This window comes from Passer domesticus, chromosome 2 (assembly GCF_036417665.1).
Source record: "Passer domesticus isolate bPasDom1 chromosome 2, bPasDom1.hap1, whole genome shotgun sequence".
NCBI classification, from domain to species: Eukaryota; Metazoa; Chordata; class Aves; order Passeriformes; family Passeridae; genus Passer; species Passer domesticus.
The window spans coordinates 33,288,396-33,312,123 of record NC_087475.1 but is presented as its reverse complement, the minus strand read 5'-3'; the positions used below and the strand labels follow the sequence as shown (position 1 = coordinate 33,312,123).

The 23,728-nt window shown below is 36.8% G+C and overlaps 1 protein-coding gene across 7 annotated transcripts in view; it reads right to left on the bottom strand.

Moving 5' to 3' along the window:
• Nucleotides 1–23,728, bottom strand: part of GABRG3 (gamma-aminobutyric acid type A receptor subunit gamma3) — a 291,286-nt gene that overhangs the window by 118,919 nt on the left and 148,639 nt on the right. For all 7 annotated transcript variants that reach the window (XM_064408162.1, XM_064408158.1, XM_064408156.1 and 4 more), the window contains 2 exons: nt 22,383–22,603; nt 19,961–20,043 (listed from right to left, as the gene is read on the bottom strand). In XM_064408162.1, coding sequence (XP_064264232.1) covers nt 19,961–20,043; nt 22,383–22,603 — 304 coding nt within the window. The remainder of the gene's footprint in view (nt 1–19,960; nt 20,044–22,382; nt 22,604–23,728) is intronic.

The window sequence follows — 23,728 nt, the reverse complement described above, 5'->3', positions numbered from 1 at the left end:
AGTTCATCAACTGTATGACTGATCCCAAGGAATCATAGTGAACACCTTTCAGAGAGCCCCCTTTATCATGGGCTGTGTTGACTCTAAAGTTTGAAGAATAGTTGAAACACAGGTATTTCAAATTAGGTAAATGTCATTTGTCCAGATCATGCTTCCTTATAACAGTCAAAGGAACACATATATATTTATTTTTATCTTGTTATACTTTCATCTGATATTTTGTTTTAAATAATGGAATAAATAGAAGACTCTCACTTAAAAAAATGGAAAAGAAGTGAAAAATTATTTTAGGCTAAATACAACAGAAATGAAATTCCAGGTGTCTGATAAGCTAAATACCTGGTCCCTATACAAATTTTGAGAAAAACATTGTCTAAAAGTAAGGCGAAGTAGATGCCAGACTGTACTTCCTCTGACTTGGGGACAGGGGAGGGGCTTTCTGCCCTGAATATACATGCAGAGACAACTTCTGTTCCGTTTTCCATCATCTGGACTGTATTTTGAAGTGAGATTTGCCTCTATTTGCTACTCAGAAGAAAAATATCTAAATGCAAGTGCATATCTGCCAAGGTGATATATTTCTTATCAGTTCTTATTCATTGCTCCTGATTGAATTTTAGACAGAAAACTTATTGATGGGATAAAAATATCTTTTCTGCCACTCACACAGGAGATGAGAGAAAGAAAGTGATATTGAACACTGACATACACCATAAGTACAAGGATTAAATATGGCTGTATGGTGTTTGAGTAATTAGTATTACCTGGCCAGCTACTTCTTGCTATGCTGAGTTTTGGCTTAGAGAAAATGAAATAACCTTCAATGTTATTTGGCATCTGGAAAAATAAAAGCACAGGCACTTGGGTCACAACAATTCCACACACTACAGGCTTGTGAAAGAGTGTCTGAAAGCTGCCCGACAGAACAGGACCTGGGAGTTGACAGTGGCTGAACAAGAGCCAGCGCGTGCCCAAGTGGCCAAGAAGGCCGATGGCTCACATCAGCAACAGTGTGGCCAGCAGGACTGTCATTGTCCCACTGTACTCAGCACTGGTGAGGCCACCCCTCAAATCCTGTGTCCAATTCTGTGCCCCTCACTGCAGGAAAGACATTGAGGTGCTATCCAGAGAAGGACAATGGAGCTGCGCAAGAGTCTGGAGCCCAGTTCTTATGAGGAGCAGCTGAGGGCTGTTTAGCCTGGAAATAAGTAGGCTTATTGCTCTCTACAGCTGCCTGACAGGAGGCTGTAGCCAGGTAGGGAGTGGTCTCTTTTCCCAAGTAACAAGTTGCAAGACGAGGAAATGGTCTGAAGTTGTGCCAGTGAGGGCTGCAATTAGGAAGGTTGTCTAATTGGGGACATGGTTTAGTGATGGACTTGGCAGTGCTGGGTAAAAGGTTGGACCTGATCTGAGATGTCTTTTCCAGCCTGAATTATTCTATGATTCTATGAACACTATGTTAGAAGTCTGAGCATTCTCCTTCTAAAATCAATTTGGACACACAACTGATGTGGAAAAGTCCCCAGAAAAACACCCCAAAAACATTAAAACCCCCCAAAAAACCAGTCAAAAAACCTACCAAAAACAGAAGAAAAAAGGAGTGAAAGATAACTACACCCTAGAGAAAAACCTATGAAATACATCCAAGAATTTCATTATAGGAAAGACAAGTAACAGCTCTAGAGCACTTTAAGCCTATATTTAACATACATACAGGCAGCACCAACTCTCTGATGCCCACCTCATCACAGAAAAGCACCATATTCACAATGGAAAGGCAGTCAGTTCTTCCTCCATGGTAGCAGGTGCTAATTATTATGGAGACTGATGCTTCTATGCTTCCCAGACTTGCTTGCTATACTGATTTTGATTTTTGTGGGCAGAATATTTCACCTATGGCAAGCATCAAGTCCATAGGGAAACAGAGAAGGGAAGGCATAGCCAGAAGCATCCAGGTAGCAGCCTGAAAGTAATACCTGGTAATACCAAACTGACCACAGGATAATAGAGAAAACAAAGAGTAAGCAGATGCAAAGAAGAAAAAAAAGAGCAAGAGATGACAGTAAATGTATGACAGAAGACCCACGGAAAATGAGAACAAAGGAAAAACTGGTGTCGCTGTGATCCTAATGAGAACACAATAATGAGATCTTGAGGGAGAGTCTACATTCCCCAGAAAAAAAACAGGGAAAAAATTTACCCCCGTCTTTTTGAGGGACACCAATTTTTGTGAGTTTGTCTTGTTTTTCTCCTAAAACCTCCTGCCATTTTCATCTAGTCAGCAATTTTGTGGCTTGTACAACTTTACAGAATTTTTTTCTCAGCAAAGAGGAAAAAATGTGTTATGCGGAATCTTCTCTAAACTACAAGCAAAAACTTCTGTGAATCTTGACATACTGTACTTACAAAACACCAGATATTTCTCTCAATTTCTCCTTCAATACTATCATTATTGAACTTGTGAAAAACTGTGGTTTTTTATAGCAATAACAGAATAAATTTTGAAGATTGTCCTTCCTGATTCCCTCCTTTACTCTCTTGTTTGGTTAATGAGGTGGAAGATAACACAACTGATGACTGAATAGCTGAATGAATTTGTTGAATAGATATAGGGAATCTAATTTCAATACAAAGAATAAAAACAATAGTTGATATACATTATTCATGCTAGCCAAGAAGAACTAAAAAAGCAATTTCTAGTTTTCAAATCCTCCTTTGAATACCGTGTTCTTTCATGGGAACTATTTGATTTGCAAATGAATGTAAATCTAGATAGTAAGATTACACTTACTCTTGCCACTTTCATAAAAAAACCACTTTTTGCATTGCCCACTACTTTCTGTTTCACTATTAGTACCTGTCAAATATTTCACTCATATGCTGACATTTTTAAATAACTTTGCTTGATATTAGTTTGCTAATAAATGCCTTCTTTAACAAATTCAGAGATTTATGACTTCTTTCCCATGCTGAGATATTATTTCAAATTATTTCATCTCTATGTTCCCATTGACACATGGACTCTTTTACTGACAATTCCTCAGCCATACAAAGTTATCCAGGACATCCAGGTCCTTTTTGTTTGCAAAGCTGCTTTCTAGGCAGTCAACCCCCAGCAACTAGCCCCCTGCTTAAAGTGTTTATTCCACCCCAGGTACAGAATTTTGCTTTTCATTGCATCAAACTTCTTTTAAGGTTCCTGTTATCCCTTTTCTACCACTGTATAAAATAAATTATTTTTTTTTTACTTTCCTGGTAGAGACACAGCCTCAGTGCTTTGGAGGAACACGTGTTTCATTTTCATAGGATACTGATTCTGGCACCTATTTATAAGTTATTCTACCGTGACAGTACACAAATATTTTAACTCAAAGTCAGACCCCCAGATTTATTTCAGACCTTTAAATATTTAATCATTAACTTAAAAATGTAACATTAGGAATCATTTGATATTCTACATCGCATGCACAAAGGCAAAACCGGGAGCAATCCAGTCAACATAGAAGAAAAATAGTAATTGGGTAAGATGTTTTTCTTAAATTAAAAAATTTCTTAAATTAAAAAAATAAAATCACCTTTCCTAATAATTAGAAAACTCAATACATTAGGGAAATAAAAATACCAAAGCCAGTGACTGAAGGAATACCATGCTTTTTTGTTACTATCTGGAAACTCCAATCACATGCTGTGTAAAACCTCTCCTGGTAGACCTGCTATTTCACTTAAAAACCCAGCTCCTGGAATCAAGAATATGGACATTCCCAGGTTGCCATTTTTAAATTAAATTTCTAAGTCTCACAGTTGCAGTAAGAGAACTGAAAATAACACTGTGATTACAGAAATTCTGTGGAATATCCCCTCTCCTCTGATAGGTACCTGGCACAATTACATTTGGTGTTGACAGCTCACATTAAACAAATTAGTAAATACTTATGTCATCAAGAAGAAAGGTGTTGAGGCTTTGGTGACAATCCTGTATGTATTCATTGATCACCTAGTTTAGCATTGAAAGAATTTTAGCAGATGTCCTATGCCACACATCTAAGAAGATATCCACAGCACTAAACTTATTAAGATTCTCCTCTATGCCATCACAGCATGTGAAATTTTTGCGCCCACAACATGACAATCCCTGAGTTGGGGGTTGCTTTAAACACAGCATGACACCTCCACCAACCTAATAACCTGAGGTCTTTCTGGCTGTTATAGTACAGACCTTTGTAGATTTCTTATAGTACTGAAGTGGAACACATTGACATAAACACAGCAAAGACATTAGAGATTTATTTACTTTTATATATACCCTGGTCATACTAAACCCGGTGCAAGGCTAAATGTGTATGTTTTAATGGATTTGGTTTACTTTCAGTTTATAAGATCACATAATTCACAATACTGAATGAAAGAACAGGCAATATTTTAAAGAGTACGGAAAAAACCCTAAAAGTGACATCAAACTTTGGTCTAGGTCAAAATTTACTCTATGTCTATCACCATCTCCAAAGTTTATAATTTATATGAGGAAAGTCATTTCAACTTTTCAATTTCTAGCTTTATATTTAGAAAAAGCTAACCAAAATTCTGTTTAAATGGGTTTTTCAGTAAAAATTAAAGTAATTATGAAAAAATCTTTTTGTTTTTCTCTTGATCAAGACAGTTCAGCAATATTCATTTCATATGTTGCTATTCTAGAAATCTGATTGTGATAAATATATATCACACTAATATTCATATAAAGTAGTTATTTCAATTTTAATAATTTTTCTATTTGCAAAATTTCTTTAAGTGTGATACTGTATTTCTTAAAAAGCTCCAAGGCTGTAAAGGAAAGAAATATCCTATAGACAGAATGGCTTAATAAAAAGGCCTTGAAATTACTGACACTTCTATGAAATACAGAAGTATTTAAGGTTACTTAACAAAGGTCTCTTCAGTTTCCCAAGACCTTACATAGTTGGAAAAGTAGTCTCAACATAAGTTAAGAGGTGAGAAGAAATAGAATAAATAAATTAAAATAAATTAAATATATTTTCGAAGAACATGCATAAATCTCCTTAAGAGATTTAAGTGTCATTGTAAATTTTTTATTAAGGTCTGACTATTACAGGTATTAGCTTTTCCTATGGTTTCAAAAGTGGTTTGTGTCTTTTATAGTTAATGGTGTTAAACTGAATTTTATATTAAATTGATGATGCAGATTTGCAATTCCAGTCTGTCATTCAAGATAGTATTTATGTGATGATTACTTTCCAGAATGTCAAAAGGTTTCATTCCAACCATCACTGAGAAGAGTGTACATCTCTCTGAGCAATATTTCAGACTCACATTCAGTTATTACAGTTGTCCAGAAATTCTACAGAGGCAAAACCTCCAGAGAGAAATTTCTGCCATGCCCTGCCTCTCTTTATTGAAGGAACACCATGAAAATATATTTTACAACATTTCATCTCTTCTGCTCCAATTTCTGATTAAAGTGAAAAAAATAAAATCAAAAGTATATGATAAGAAAACTACTGGAAAGAGAAATACTGAGAATTTTTTAGGGGAAGCCGGTCAGATTTCAGCAAAGCAAAGACATTTCAGATCATTACCGAATTATTTAAACAGACGCTTATGAAAAGAATTTAGAAAAACAAATTCACATAAATTCTTTAAATTGTATGATAGGTAAGTATATGGAACTGTTTTATGTCTTTTTATGCTTGAATCTTGAACAGTAATTACATATTTTCTTTGTTTATTTTTTGGTCTTAGTCTAGCTTCTATACTAGTTCTCTATGTTCTCAGTACTTCCTAAATGCAAGTTTCCTGTGGATACCCTGAAATTCAGTCATAGTTCTTGATTTTTCTCTCTGGAGGTTCTACCTTATATCACTGGTTTTTTGGATCTGTCTTTTCAAACATAGATATTACTGTCCTTTTTTCTCCTCTGACAACCTCCGCATCACAAAAGATTTTCTAGTCCTTAAATATTTTTATTATTTTTTCCCAGGCTTCTACTCTCAGCATTCTGATTCTGCCTCCTTAACTGTACACAATTGTCTAGCTGCATGTCACTTGACAGTTATCACTCATATGCAGAGGACACCCTGATCTTCCAAGCAAGATATATTCTCTAGGTGTTACACTTACAGTTTTACAGGTGAACCTCAGCCACAAGTCCTTTCTGCTCTTTGACAAAGAAGGAAGGAGCTGGAAAGAACATTTGGTCTTGCCAGATGGAGAAGGGCCACAGCCAGACGATACAGGACTGCAAAGAATAATTGTGTAGGTGGAGAAAGGAAATATGCATGGGTTGAAGAATACAATAGGATGAAGTGAAAAAAGTAAGAAGGGAAAGGAAAAAAATGAGAAAAAAAATGAATGGGGGTGAGGGAGGGGAGGAAAAAGGAGAAGAAAAAAGGTAGAAAGGAAAAAGGGAAAATATTACAGAAGGCAGAAACACCTAGGACATTTCTGGAGGAAGCTGCAAAAATAGGATATGATTCTGAGTGGACAGAGTAAAGGTGTAACAGATCTTGTGTTTGACCTGTGACAAAAACCAGAAGTACTGTCTAATTTTAGCAGAGCAGAATGAGCTGCCACAGTGTCAGAACCCTTATGTATTGTTGTGGCGAATACCAGTGGCCCACAGGTGGAAGAATCAGCTATCACAGGGACCCTGTACACCAGGCCCCTGAAAATCAGTTCCTGCCCAATGGGGAGAACTCTGGGGAATAAAAGAATAAATTCTTTATCCTGATTGGCTTTTGAACACATTGTCCATCTTTTCCGTTTTTGGAATATTGATCAAAATATTGATAAACTTAAGTTTACTTTGTTTGAATACAATATTTTTCCATATTTTTTATATTTTTCCATTTTTTGCATATAATATTGTTGCCACCAGTGATTACTGGTGGCAACAACCATTGTACAATTTAAAAAAATAGAAAAAATATTACCATTTCTAACAGGATAGATATTCAGCCATTTTTACATATATATATATATATATATAAATATAAGAAGTGGCAACAATTTTCAACTCTTTCCCAACTCCTCCCCACTTTCTGGGAGTTCCTTAAGAAAGCCAACATTGAATTGATTGTCTTAAAACATTTTAAGGGAAAGATGTTTTTTCCCAAGTAGGTATTTGTACTTCTGAATGTGAATGAATTGCCCTATAAAGAATAATGTATACTTTAATATAAAAATGTATATTTTAATATAAAAGTTGTTTTGAATGAGAAAAAGATGTTATGATAGAGTCTATCAGGTTGGAATGGATTCCAGGATATCTCTAGTTCAACTTCCTGATAAAATGAAGTTTGAAATTAATCCACACCAGGTGTCTCTGGGCTTTCTCCACTTGCATCTCAAAAACCTTCAAGAACAGATTTCACAATGTCTCTAGAAAACTTTCTCCAACGTTTGATTGTCCTTGGTGATCTTTTGCTTCCGTCTATCAAGTCAGAACCTCCCCCACTTCAGGTAATGACCATTGCCACATTAATTCATTATGCACTTCAGTACAGTACCTGCACATTGAAGACTACAAACATGCACTGGCCATGAATGTCCTTTGCTTTGGCACATGCAGTAATGTAAGATACTGGAGGGAAGACACCCTGTGGTGGCTGTGACAAATCATAGTGAACATGAGTGTAGATATAAGTGAGACTGTTATTCTGGAATCACAATAACACCTCAGTTTTCCTGCTGAACCTCCCATACAAGTAGTGACCAGCCCCAGCAGGCTGATTTTGAAATCTGGTAGTACCATAGACCAAGATTTTTGACTGTCAGTTCTGCTAAGCCTTTACATAAGAAATGTTGCTATATTTTGCACATAAATCAATAAAAACCAGAAGTACAAATCTCCCAGACAACTCTGAGATTTGCAAGTTGCTGGGAACAGACTTTTATCTTTCCTTCTGCAGTCTCATGTTGGTTAGAAAAGAAAAACTTCAAAGGTTTTGAGTATGGACTTTGGAGAAAGGTGTTGGGGACAAAAAGAAAGGAAATACAATGTTATAAACCACTTGGATATCTCAGTTTTATTTTAATCATAAGAGATATCTATCCAAGAGTTTGTGGTTGTCTTCTCTGACTGCCAGAGGCAAGCAGTGTTGTCTTACTGAAATACTGATTTTCAGACAACTACTGTGAACAAATATACCATTCAGACCTCAAAGTTCCCTTGTGTTGAAAGTCATCACTTTCAGACAAACTTCTCCATGCTCATTTGGTCTAGCAGCTTCATTTGAAGTCAATCAATATAGGACTAAAATACCTGTAAGGTAGAAACATGCATTTCCTGCTCCTTTTTTATTCCTTTTAACTTAGAAAGACCAACTTTCCAGAGTTAAAACATCAAGAATAGTGAGTACCCTAAATAGTTACCATTTTGTTTTTCCTAAAGTGATATTTTTGCCCCCTTTCATAAAGATACATAGATACTACTGCAATTGCAAAAGCTACTATTCCTTTAGGTATACATTTTGAACTAAAGCATATTAATTGCACCTTCTGCAGTGAAGAAATTAGAGAGACAGAAAAAAATTTAAAAACTGTAAAATAGTTGCTGTTTGATCAGGCCACTTACAAACAAAATGAAAAAAAAAAATACTGAGAATCTTTCCATTGTTCTTTTAAGGTGAGATTTGAAGCTAAGCATCACATATTTAGGATTCAGGTACTTCAGGTTGTGATATGGTGAATACATCTTTTTGTTGATGACCAAAACATGGCAAAGTTAAAATGCATGTTCCTCAAAAAAGTCACAGGGATAATCTCCTCTAAAAGGAAAAAAAAAAATTTCCTTGAAATTTCTTCATGAGCTCTGACATTCAGCCTTCTTCAGTTCAAATGCCATGAGATATGCAGATTATACCACTACAGTCCTGAAGACAGTATTTTTAAAGCACAGTTATTGGAAATGTCTATTCAAATATCAAATCAATTAATGTAGATATTGGGAAGATGTATAGGCATAGGAGCATTGGAGTACCTTAAGGTCATAACTAAATATTGACATATATTCCACTGAGAAAAGTCAAAGGCCAGACTGTTTGTCCATTTTAAAGGATTCACAGTAAGATTTGTTCTTTTTTTTTCCTTCATCCTGTTTAATTCTACATGACTTCAAGCATATTTCTTGTCGCCTCATTAGCTGAGAACATGCAAGTAATGAAAAGATTAAAAATTATTAAATATATTTTTTCTCATCCTTTCTCATTCTTCTAGTTGTATCTGTAAGGGAGTGTGTGTAGAAGGATGGATGTCTGTGAGAGAAAGAGAACACAGATTATTTTTTGTAGGTTTGCTCTTGTTATAGTCATGCTGATTGTTTTCTTGTCAAGGGACAAAATCAGAGCAGAAGATGGTGAGATCAGAATGGATCTTTTTGTCCAATATGTCAATCTAAAAATTTCATATTAGCCTTTCAGACACTGCTTTAGTCAAAGAACAGTTTCAATTAGGAATTCAGATAGCTTTAACATATTCTGGGGTATGGTACAGAATACCTTGATCTAGGGACCAAGTCTAGGAACCTTATTCATCATTTTGTTGCATAAGAGGCCCACGGCAAGTGTGGAACAGCTCTGATGTGTTTTTCCAGTAAACTGTGTCACTAAGGATGAAAATAGAAAGATATTGATGAAGGACCTAAATACTGTGAACTGCAATTCATTCCACTTCTTGATAATCAGATTTGTTTTAATAAATGTCTTGCTTTTTCACTGATGGCTGTTTTCTAGAGAAGAAACACTGAAGTCAAATGAGGCTCCCAGAGTTAAAAAAAAAAAGGCATTGACTGGGACCTTCCCTGTACTGATGCACTCAGAGCTGGCCAAGCAGAAGAGACAGGCACAGCTGGCCTTGCTTCTCAGTACTTACCAGGAGACATCAATGCAAGTGGAGCAAAAGCAACAGACTACATGAAACAAATAATCTGGTTAAGGTGACATGGCAACTGATGGAGCTGGGAGAACTTCTGAGCTCCTAGATTCTCCTATCCCATTCTCCTACCCCATAAAGTCACACACCAGCCCTTCCTTTGGCTTTCCTGTGAAAGAAGCTCAGGTAGAAAGAGCTAGAAGAGGAAACTCAGTGTCCCCTGCACAAGCTGTTAATTTGGCAAATCACCTCAGAACAGCATGAACTTCTTCTTTAATTTGCATGCTTCTCTATATTTACTTTCTTAAAACTGATGAAAAGATTTTATGGAAAAATCAGCTCTTCCTGAGTTTTAATAGATTAGTAGCAAAATTGCCAGAAGTCACATTATAAAAAATTAGGGAAAAATAAATTACTTTTTAATATGCATGGCTAACCCAAACATTAAATCATAACATAATTTCCATTCCACAGAAAAAAAATCTCTCTACTCAGATACACAAAATTGCAAGGTTTCTTAAAGTACCAACTAAAAATCTACGTCCTATGGGAGAACATAAAAATACTTATTTAAAAATTTATTTAAATTTAATGTCTCGATGTGTGTTCCCCCTTTCCCCCCTTAAAACCTATCACCTGTTTGTTTGTCTGTCTGAGGGGCTGTGTGACAGGAAAAGGCACAATCCCATCATATATTGTTTTGACAGAAAATTATGCTGCTCAACTATGAAAAAGGATTAAAATGTTGTTATCTGTTATACAGCATGCCCTTTACACAAAGTTAATCCCTTTTAAGGAGGCCAACCTGCACTTCATAGCAAGGGATACAGCCAGCCAAACTTCAGCAATGTTCCTCTTAGAGGAACAGATGAGCAGGGCATTTCCCTGATTGTCTTCTAGCTCTGTGAGGAAAACAACATTCAAAGCTCTATGACTGCCTCACTCTCCTTTCCTAGCTCCATCAGCACTTAGGACATGCTTTTGTTTTTCCATGAATTTTTCAGTACCAGAAGCAAGAAAAGGATGCAGCTTTTTATTTTATGTTCCCAGGCTGCCTTGTTTTTTCCAGATGGTGTTAAAAGTAAATAAAATTGACAAGACAAGGCTAATGAGTCGAGGACTTGATGTTTTCACCTTATATTTTGAGTCTGTTACAAGTAAAGATTTAATGGATTCTACTAACTCCATTATCATCTCTCAGCCAAAACCTGGCAAAAGTAACAAGCATCGGCTGGGCTCTAGCCAAGATGAGTTTAATTTGAGAGTCAATATTCACTGGTTTTGTTACACTTCTGTGGAGTACTGCAGGTGTTCTGGCTGACCTTGGCAGCTCTGGTCTCTCTTCATTCTCCTTTTCTCTTCTTCTCAATTACTTGGTATTTGTTCTGGATCTGACACTGGTTTGTTAGCTTTTATGTCTCAAAATCCCAAAAACCCAAAGGCTTCTTTATCCTTTGAAGAAATTCTGCAGAAATTCTTTATTTCTTTTAAGAAGACCAGTTAGTTCAAACACACAGTTCTCATGGTTTGGAGATGCATTACTGTAATTATTTAATGTGGCCACTGAGGTAACTATGGAAGATAGTAACACAATCTTTTGTTTTTTTCTGATCTGCTCTTTAAAACCACTAAAGCAATTAGAAAACTACATGCTCTTTTTTTTTTTTTTAATATGAAATGTATTGTACTAGAGATCTAAAATAGCTAGAACCTTCTGGATTCAATCATGCTTGTCTCCTGCCTTCGGAAATGTGCAAATTAGAGTAGGAGAAAGGATATGTTGCAACTTTTATGTTGCTCAGCAGGAGCTACCTGGACTTGTAATTTCACATTTGATGTAATATTTTATGAGGTACATTTCAATTACATTAAGAGAGGCTACAAGGAATAAAAGCAGTTAATTACACCAATATTTTCAGCACTCCAAAGAAAGGAATACCAAATAAGCTATGTTGCAACATATCTGCACACACACAATGAAGCATGAATTGTGGAAGGTGTCTTTGAAAATTTCTTCAAGAATTAAGATAACTATGAAAGACCCTTGCCTGATTTCTTACACCTGGGAATCAAGAATTCTTGCAATCTACGGAAGTCTATGCACCCTTAGACATGTGTCAGATCTGTCCCTGAGGGCAATACCTGAGGGATTTCTACTGGTTCACACGGTTCCCCTTGTTGCCTTGGTCTCTAAATCTTACCCATAAGCTGTTGACCTAGTCAAGGCCATTCTTCAGAGACATTCTGTCCATTTCTTGGTGTGGTTGGGAACCCCTTGCATCTCCCTCCTGTCCCATCCCCGCTGGACAGCCTGTAGCCACTAAAAGTCACGGATGGCTACAGGTTGGTACAACCTGGCTACATTTTCCAGTCCTGTAATTGTTACAGTGTGTCAAAATCAGTCATTCCTTACGTTAGAAAATATGTTGCAAAAGACTGTGACTGTCTCCTCCTGGTGCTCTAAACATCACAAATACAAGCTCTGTATGTCAGATTTTACAAGTGCAGGGCTGCCAGGACTTCACAGCTTATGGACCAGCCTGTCCCTAATGATCGGATTAATCTGAAAACCCATTATCAAATACCTAAATAAGCAACTAACAATAACAGAAACACAAAGTTCCTAAAATGTTCCTTATATTACATTTGAGTGTTAAAACTATTTTCTTTCTGCCACTGGTGCATTTGTCACACTGTCAAATGTCTGGTAAAAAGAAAGATAAAAGGAACAGACTCACATTGGCACATGATGAGATGCTTAAAGGGGTTTCAGCTTCAAATACACACTGAATATCTTGAGATCTGTGATGAAATCATGGGAACTAACAATGACTATCACATGGCAGAGACTCCAGGGCCTGTTGCTGATACATTCAGCTTTCAGATATGCAATCAGCCACGTCTTGCTTCAGCACTTTCTCTTATTTTCTACTGACACCATAACTTAGCTACATATATTCTGACACCAACTTAGCTACATGTATTCTTGCCAAAAATAACTGGCTCTCAGGCAGGTTTTGTCTTTTCTAAAAATCTTTTGCGGCTTTTTTTTTTTTTTTTTTAATTTTACTAACAGAAAATACAGAAAAATTAGACTGGTTGTTTTGAAAGGCTAGACTGCACCTGGGGTTTTCAAGACTTCCAGTCTCCTTGTATAAACATAAGTAAGAGCTGGGGGATCCTATCCCTGAAATACAATCGCCTATATTAAATTTGAGATCCAGGAATAACAGCACTTTTTTTGCTCTGAAGCAGGTTGCCTAGAGAGTTTGTTTCATAACATGGGCATCCCATCTTCCTCAGACATTTGTGCAGGGCAAACAGAGATACTGAGCATCCTTGGAAGACCGCTGCAAAACTGGGGCAGATGCCAGGTTCCTGGAATAGCCTACCATCAATCCAGAGAGTCTCTGGTAGACTGTGCTGGCCCCAAGATATCATGAGTTAAGCATTTTAGGCTTCACTAATTAGCACTTACTGTGATTTTACTCTAGGGTCTCATTTTCACTGGAAGTAATGGCAGCTGTTCCCTCTCCAGAGGAGCCTTCAATCTTGTGGAGAAAAATTTCACTATAAAAGGAGAGAGACATTTGGTCTGCTACCAGTATAAAATCTTAGCTCTTTGTGAGGAACTGGAGCATGGGAATGAATTAACATGAATTACCCACAGCCCTCAGTTCTGCCAGGTCACTAAGGAGGCAGTGGTCAACCCCTGACCCTGGGGAAGTTTCACTGCTTTTTTTACTAAAGAAATATAATTTATGTACTAGTGGTTATCAGATGCAATATCAATAGTACACTTTCACTACAACATGTTGCATAAATTTGGAGCCGGCACTGAACCATATAGCCATAAATATTTAAAAAGGTGCCACTAATATACCTTAAACAATGAGACACAATGCTAACAGAAACAGAAGTGCCAAAATAATACTTACAATATGCACTAGTTTGGCATACAGCTACCATAAATTTGATGTAGAGAGTATAATTTTAGTACTGAGTGTACTAACATCATGGATGAATTTGAACAGTTTAATAAAAATACATCATATTTGGGAAATTAGATAAAAGTTAGCAGAACTTGCAATAAAAATTAACTTGTAATAATTATTATGAGTCTTGGCTTGGCAATAAAATAGAGCCATAAAAATCTAAAGATACTTAATGCAGTGTCTCTTATGCATTGAGAAATTTATTGAGTCACACACAGAAAAGTTGTAGTGAATTAGTCAGTAGTGAGTAGTCAAGGAATTGGATAAATACTCCAATATTGACTCCCAAGGAAACAGTACAATACCCCCTAGAAATCTAACTTATGTTAGGTAAAAAAAGAAACATCCTCAGGGAGTTTGAAGGAAAACTAAGGAGAGTTAAATCTGAGCAATGCAATAACACAACACATTCAGAAAAGCTATTGGAATGACAAAATGAAATGGCATAAGATTATCACCTCTTTTAAATTCACTGTATCCTGGTGTCATTGTAGGTATAGGTACCTCAGGAAAAAATGCTTAGAAATGTTAATGCTCACAGGTTAACAAAGGCAAAGAAGATCCCTACCGAGTCATGCACACCTCCTAAATCTTTGGGATGATCAAATTTTCCTTAAAGATTGTCTTGCACACTAGCCAAGATACTTGAAAAAAATGTGTAATTAAAACTGATTAAAAGAGGGGAAATGAAATAAGATGATATGGAAATGACTGTGTAAGAGAAGAATTAGCAGATGAATAGGAGGAGGGATGTGAAACAGATATGCTTCACATGTTGTGTTCATTAATTGGCATATATTACAAAAGTCATATGCTAAATACAGAGCTTGGGAGGAAATTTCAAAGGACAAATTTTCCATAAACATATATCTTTTTTCTTCTTTATAAGATCTCTCTATATTGACTATCCTCTGAAAAAGATGATTTTCTGAAGAGAAGGATGGATGGATATGAATATTTCTACCTTCCTAGAGGAGGAAAAAGTGACAATAGCTAAAATACGCTCATCACAAGAACTGGTTCGAGAATTCCACTGATGCCCCATGATCTGGCTCAGTCCATTACAGAAAGCACAGATGGAAATTTTCAGATCTGGATTAAAGCTCTTTCTGCACATTACAGTGCCTTCCCAGCATCTTTAATGAAACTCCTCTTGAGATATGAACATTAAGCTGTGCTCCTTCTGGCCTGTTCTTCATCAGAAGTAAATTTCTGCCTTCAGACTGTATTAATGACTCTGCTGATGACAAAGGAGATGAAACAAAGCACAGCTCATTCCACAAAACCAGCAATTACTTTTCTAGGCTAGGAGAAACATATTAAAATGGGTGATGACAGCTAGTTGTGTTAGAAATTAATGATACAAGGCTCAAAGTACTGATTGCATATCCATAAGAGGTTTCATGTTCAAAGGGGGAACATTTGATTGAACTGAGTTTATATATAGAAAAACGGGATCTGTTCCTTTCAAGCACTATGTTAGATCTGGATAAATTTCTTTTAAAAGCATTGCACATTTCCTTCCATATTTTTTCCCTGCAATACTTGCTGTGCTTTTGCATGTCACTTTAAAAAACCCCAAAACAACATTTAAAAGGCAAAAGAATATTTTATTTTAGTCCTGACTGAACTAACTGGACCATCAGTAGCTGGAAATCTTGCTTTCTCCTCTTTAAATTAACTAAAAGTAATTGAATTATTTGTGAACCTTTGTATAAGTAGTTTGGTGTTTGCAGTAAGAATGGCATTCTGGGCATGCCCACCTTTTCCTATCTTTCAGCAATCCTTCAATAATGGGCAGCTCAGGACACTAGACTTTCTCACTAGGGAGCAGATCAGTAATTGCCTACAAAGGGTGCCATAATTCCTGTTGTCTAAGTCAAAGGTGCTTTGAAAAATGAACAACTGTATCTGCAGTTTGATCAGAACAGCAGAAAGAAAAATAAACCAGTGAAAACCCATTAATCAATTTGGTCACTTTTTTTTTTATTTATTTTCTGGCATCTTGCACTGCAGCTCATTATTACTGCATCTGGTGAAGCCCCAGGCATGGCCTTACAGATTGTTTCAGACCTCAGGTATGCAGCTAGCACACATTCCCACCACAAACCTCCTTGGACATAATTAAAAAGTTAGTTGACCAGATGCTCAAAACAAGGTGTAATGGGTTTGTCAGCTTCATTTTGTCATGGCTTTCATATGCTGTCACCTGAAGGAGTGTCAAGTTAATCCTGAGCACATGTATGGGGAGAGGAGGTTTCTGCTGGTCTGAAAAAAATGAAGACCTCAAACAATTAACTGTTACATAGCTTTGGGTGCAAACATTCTCACATTATTTTACAGCATGCTTAGTCCTCCCAAATTAAGAAAATCCAGAACAATCAACAGTCTCACCAGTGACAGAAAAAGGAAAACTAAAACCATGTAAGCTAGCTAGAAAACAGTCACATGATAACTCTAATGCTGAAGAGTTCTTTCAAGTAGCTTAGCCATACAGGCCCTTTTTCCTGATCTTTAATCTGTAATGCTCTTACCCCTCAGAATAAAAAAAAAGTAGTGGCTGTTACTACAGACTGATCTTGTTATGCTTGATGGCTCCCAATGTACTGTTGTTCCTGTGCTTTGTTCAAACACTTGTGAGTTATAATATTTGAGCACCCATAGTTCCCTATAGAAGAAGTTTCACAATTAATGTGCTTAACTTTTCATTCCCAGTCTGCCTTTTGTTGCTTGTGTCTTATTTATTTCTTCTTGTGTTGGTATAATCCTTCAGACAGAACACCTCCTCTTCCTTCCTGAAGTTTATGTGAATCCTAACTACCTCAATAAACTAAATTTTATGGCAGCATCCTGAGAGTATTTCCAAAATGCTCAAATCAATGCTGAATAGAGATAACCAAGACAGTTTAATGTGCTATTTGAGTGCCAAAAGCAGCACAGCAGCCTCCCTTGGCTCAGGAGGATAAATTAACCCAAATGAAGAATGACAGTGTCAGAATATTTTTTTACATAGCTGCATATAGTATTTTGAAACCATATGAAGAAAGAGTGATCATATAGAGCAAAATCTACCCAAGATTGCTCCACTGCAATCAAGTCACAGCGTTGATTCTTTCTTCACATTTACAGGGAAATGCACATTCATACCATGCCTTGTTGTAGCTCATTAGGGAGAAATCCTGCTTGGCACATGTGGTTCACCAAACCAATCTGGTGCATGGAACAGACACAAACTGTCAAGGGGCACAGCAGCCCTGCATTTTGTTACTGGGATCAATTTCTCACATAAGCAGTGTGCTGAGCACACATCTACACAAGAATAGCAACTACAGACACACACACTGACCACAAGGCCTGATATGTCAGGTGAGTCCCCTCATCATGTCACCCCACATACAAAACCTGCACAGGTTGAAGAGCTTCAGATTATGTCAATATTTTTAAGTCCTGTAAAAGAAATTAGAGAGCTCTAAGAACTTGTTCTTGAACAAGATTCTCCAGAGGAAGGGGTAGGTGTTAACTACTCTTAGCACACTGAGATGGGTCCTTTTCATAATCCATTGCTTTCACCTTATTCATCCTGACAACCAGATGAAGTAGAGCTCAATATTCCCACTGAGGGAACATCAACTGTCCCTGGAGTAACAATAGGGTTAGGGTGCAAATTAGCTGGCACTAGAGGTAAATATTCTAGAAAGAATTTAAGATGAGTTTCATATTTCTGAAATATCAAGGGAAATTTATATAAGTCAGAAATTTCAAATACTAAACTTCATCTGTGTGCAAAGGTGTGTGGAATATTTCCTGAAACTTGTGCTTCTTTGTGCCTGCCTACAATGGAAACAACAAAGATTTGTCTGTGTGCTGAGGAACAAACAGAAGGGATGAAGGGGGAAGCAGAGCTGAGCTGTGAATTCTACAAAGGTTATTATTTTATTCAAAGACATACATCTTGGAATCCCTAATCAGCTTGTCCCTTCAGAAACTTGTCATAGAAGGCAGTAATAAATCATTCATACATTCACTCAGTCTTTCACTTCCTGAGTCCCACTGAGTGCTGTCTAGCTAGAGACTGCTGTGAATGTACACAAGACTGAAAATACAAGCGAGTTATGTAACAAACTAATCATACAGAAGATGTCCTGTATGATAGTAATAGCAGCATTAAAATTGTTCAAGGAAAAAATAATGTAATTTGGTATGAATGTAAAGAAATAAAGCCTTGTTGTCAACATGACTAAAAAGGTAGACAAAAGTATAAAATATTATTTGAACATTCCTCTTCAGGATTCTCCAACTGGAAAGAAACTACAAAGAACACACAAAGAAACTGTAATACATTCACATTCTTCTTTATCCAATGTAATCTCCATCTCCATAGACAGTAGTACATGTCTGATGGAAGCACATGTACACTTGGTCATAAGTGCTATGAGCTAATAGATCAAAATTAGGAGGAAGATTTGCAATACAAAATGTATTTGGAACTTTGCCATGGAGCAGAGCCTGCTGACGTACCTACTGATATCCTCTCTCCTTCAATAAAAACCATAGAGCATAACTTACTTCCAGCTAGCAACTGTCTAGGTATTAGGGAATGCAAGGTTTGAAGTGTCTTCTGTTTATTAGAGTTCACTTTGTTTGGATATTGCTATCCCAGGACCAATCAAATTTATGTGGTATCTTTGGACTTCAACCAAGATTTTAGTAGGTTTCCTTAAATCTCTGGAATTTGATTTTTAAGTTCACAAACCTTTCCCAGCACTTCAACAAAACAACAGCAGATTGCCACAAGAGTAGTTTTATATAGTAACTAAAGATAGCTGAAGTGCATAGAGTTCAGAGACAAGTGTTCATGAGCAGGAAAGCTCCTTCAGGAGCTATCTGCCTCTTGTTCAGTTGAATATGCATCTATTACACACACCTGAATTAAACACACAACTGTGTATTTCTACCCAGATTCATTTATACATACAAAAGCCAAAACTTGGCAACATAGTGGTAGAATTTTGGAGGAAAGGGAGATGTTTATATGACAGATTTAAAAAAAAAATACTTTCCTGGGTAAAAAGAAAAATACATCCTGGATCAGAAATTCAAATCTGTTTTTTGTGATTATGGATCACTGTTTGTATAATATTTATAAATAGAAATATATACCATCACAATACCATATTTATTATGAAAATATTCAACAATGTTATTCTTCTATCACTTTAAAAGGGATTAGGGAGATAATCTTGTTTCTGAATAGATAGACAAAACAAAGCATTTTCCTTTCACTTTCTGAAGAACACATATCCTGAGTCTTATAGATTGTCAAGATTAAAATCTTTTGTGGAGATCCTTTTAAATATGTTTTTAAGACCTTTGCATTGTGTGGTTATAGATTACAAAACTGTGCAGGTATTCCTATGAGCAGACAGCTTTTGCAAAGTTTTTTAAATAAATCAGTATGAAGATAACTCCTTAGAGTAATGTTGGACCCCAGAATTAACTCACCTGACTTTTGTTTTCCATACATTTTCCCATGTATTTGTTTTGTCCGTTAGGAAGGTTTTAAACATGCCAGCAACACAACATACAACATAACATTGGGACTGCTGGCAAAGCTGAGCAATAAAAGGAAAATGAGATTTACAGTAGCTGCACCATTTACTTTTACTATGAAACTGAGAGGCATTACCAGGCTACGTGCTATAAACTCAGATGTTCAGAGACTGCTGGGCATGTCCCCACGCTGCGCACCTCTGCCAGAAAAACGCAGTTTCAATTCTCATTTGCAATGTCAAGTGATTGTATAAATTAACACAGACTGGTACGAATATCTGCTGAGTTTGTGACTATAGTATCAGATAAAAAGTCTGATTCTAAAAAAAAAATAACAGGGTAAATCTGCAGGAGAATTCATGTCATAAGTCCATTGATCAGAAGCTCAAGAGACGATAACAAAAATTCCCTAAATATTTGAGCAAACCTAAACTTCTTATACTGGTTATGGAACAATTGACCAACCTGACAGAAATCAGAATTAAACTCATGCCCCTGCATACACAGGAATAAGGCATCAAACAAGCACTTACAGCTGGAGAATATCAGTGGACATGAGTGTTCATCCATGGGGAAGTTGTGCAGCTGCAGCTGGCACTCAGCATTGATGGTAAGCCTGTGGAGAAACCAAGGCTCTGTTACTGTGTGCCAGTACAGGCAACAGCCAGAGGAGGAGGCAGGGCAACCTTAAGCATCATGCAAGAATGCTTTGATATCCATAAGTAAGGCCTGAAATGAAAGAACCATATTTGCAGACTGTTGGCTATTTACAATAGCCAATATTTGCAGATTGTGTGTTGGCCTGATACAAAACAATGATAATTATCTTAAATAATTTCAGACACATCATCAAGACTTTCTGGATCCCAGGAAATCTGTGCCTATGTGTTTCTCTAGACAATTCATCATCGAAGGTTCTGGGATATGAAAACAACTGTTCTTTACAAAAATAACAGGAAATGTGGCTCATGTTGCATGCAATTCCACAAAATTTGAACTTCGGAGTGAAACTTATAATTGTATTCTCCATGTGTACTTATAGCGTGAACTTATAATTCTTTCAATTTCTTCAGGCTGTCTCTCCAAAACCTAATAAATGTTTATATGCCATTCTTACTTACAGATGCAACAAACAGACCAGCAGAAACATCTTCATCCCTACTTGAAAGCTGGTTTTACATGACATCCCTAAAACAAACTATGCTATGAACACAGCCAATTTTAAAATTACTATAAAAATCAATAATCTTCAGTCTAATAGCCTACAAAGTGAATGTACTTACTCAGGGAAATTGAATTAAGTGCTAGTTTATAGTACAGTCTTTTTAAAAAAATACTACATAGTTTCATGACAATTCATGCATGTGGGCTATGTGGGTTTTTCTTTTTGGAAACTAAGTAAAAAGATCAAAAACTCTGTGGTGAAAGGTTTGTGTCTCAGATATAGGATGGCACAGAGAAAAACTCTGTCTCGGAAAAGGTCACCTGTGAGGAATTTAATTATTGAATTAAATTGACTTATTATTAAATTACTGCACTGCCACTAGACGAGGATTTGCAGTGCTGCAGCAGGAGGGCATTCACACCCTAAAAGGGGCAAGGAAGAAGATGAAGAGGTATGGAGCATGACTGCACCTTGTACACTTCCTCCTGTACACATAACACCCATCTGACAGCACCAGGGCACACACCAGCTACCTCTTCCATGTCATACCAATCCTGACACTTAGGTCAGATAAATTTGGGTTGAATTACAGTATTAACAGTGATCATTCTAACAGCTTTTCCTGTGTAAAAAGAAGGTCGACCTGAGTGATCAAAAAGGACTCAAAACATCTTTCACAAACTAGCAATGCTCATTCCAATGGTTCAAGTATTAACTTACTTTTAGCTGGTTTAGACAAATTTTGTAGTCCATTCAACAAAAAATTTCTTTAGTGAGAGGTATGTAAGTCTAACTACTATAATGTAAACACTTGGCCTGAAATACTGAAACAGAACTTAATAGAAAAATAACCAACAAAACACATAATCAAAATCTCCTGAGAAAAAAACCCAGTAACCCAACCAAGAGAATACTGGAGCTGACACCTTAATCCCCAAACTCTTTAGCTGAAGACAACTGAAATAAGCAAGAGCTCTTCACAGTCGAGCAAGCCTAAGACGGAAAGGGCACTAAAAATATCAACAGCTTTTCCAGATGTTTATTTCCTTTCTTATTGTTTTCCAAAGACTTCGTATTGAAGCCCAACAGCAGTTGCAAGCGTGATCAGCCATCTCAGGTGCACCGAGAGGGCTGAACACAATCACAGAAGAAAATGTAGCGTGAAAGGCACATCTCTAAAACAGTTTCCCTTGTGGAACATGGCTTATGGCAAAACTCCCTTCTGAACAGCTCCTCTTCCACAAGTAAACACATATTTTGATTTCCACAGGCTTTTTAAAATGCAAATATATACGGCATTTCTAATACCATATAGTTGATTTTATCACAAAGATTAGAAAACTGTAAAAGCCTTTCCTCCAGCAATTCACCCTTGTGATGAGATGTGACAGACTATCTTTCAGCATGACTTATTTGAAGAATCTAGTATTGGCATTAGCATGAATCTAAAAATGCTTTATCCAGCCCTGCATCTAACTCCAATCAAAAAGGCTTTTGACAGGTTTTATGGGACTACATATTCCTGATTTTATTACAAGCACTAAAAAGCCCAGCTTGTACAATTTAGAGAGACTTATTTCCTATTTCTCAAGGTTGCTTTCATAGAAAGACAAGACTTTGTTTTTTAAACTTGGCAGTACCTATGCCTGAATAATTAAGCATTTGTAAAGCATGGCCACGTACGCATCAGGAAGAAAACAGCAGAAGAGAGCAAAGATATTGCTGAAAATTACTATTACTACACCAGAGGTGGGAAAAGCTTTCAACCCTGCACCTTGCCAAGTGCTCACCTGAGGGTGTACAAGATCTTGCCATCATTCCATATGCGGAGGAGCTGGTTGGGGGTGGTGATCCAGTGAGCCTCTGCTGTCTTTGAGTTACGAAATATCGTGTCTGGGATCCAGATCAAGCCAACCATGTTGCTGTTCAGAGTCAGTATCTTCATGGTGCTGTTGAAGCGAAGACGGCTGTCTGTCCACGTCTGGGCAAAAAATATATCAATTTGATATTCCTGCAAAAAAAGCACGATACATCAATTGAAATCAGTTCCACATTTCACACTACTTGGTGTTTGATTAGGTCTGTTCTGATGTAGATCAACAGGGTATGTTCTGGCCAACAGAGCTGTTTTCTTTTTCTACTGCCTTAGGAATTTTTTTTTTCCATTTTTTTCACCCTTTTATTTTTATATCTAGCTGCTTAATGAAACATGCCAAACATCTCACTTCCTTTAGTCCTATGCCATAACAATTTCAGCATTAGCACATTCTTTTTCATTGCCTCTGAAAAGTCACAGCTAGAAGGTATAATTTACAGAGACTTTTTGTCATAGGACCGATAAGAGACATGAAAGATGAACAGGACCATCTCACATAAGATAGAGAATGGTAAATTCCCCTGATTACAGCATGGCTTTTTAGGGAAGAGGTTGTGTAAATGCAATAAATTAATTTTCCCATTTGCTACCAATTATTCAGCCACTCTTTCTCAGGCCACACTGCAGTATAATGAAAAGGCAGGTGTGTGCTCCTTTACAGACCTTGATTCTAAGAGCTGAACACTCATCCCTGAATATGCTAATACCTTAATTTACATTAAATTTGAACTTCCATGTACTCCGTGTTTTACTATTCTGCTTCTGTAGGTAAGCCATCCTAGTACATATAAATGCAGAAATTAAAGTACACATGGACAGACAAAATTATATAGGTGAACATATAAACACAATAGTTTATGCATCTAAGACCTCATGGAAGAAATTGCATTTTGATTTTGTATTGAATTGTGAATTCAAGCCACCAGAAGATGGAAAAGGTCATGCTACATTTATTAGTGTTCCTCTTCCTCTTTTCAAAGACTGAAGAATGAATAATACTCTGCTCTATTTTTGAACCTCAGGGAAACAGCCATCTGAGTCTGTCATGCAATACCCTCCCAATACCACAGGGCTGTGACAGGGATGACGTTTGCTGATGTGGCACAGAGTGTATGCTCTACAACAGAGGCTAATACAGGGCTCCGGAATAATCCCAAGGAAAACATTTCTTTAGGACCCCTGGTAGATGCACTCTTGGTATATCTGGACAAGGAGTAATTAGGGCTTTATGTAAAATCTGGTATGTCTTTGACCACCCTG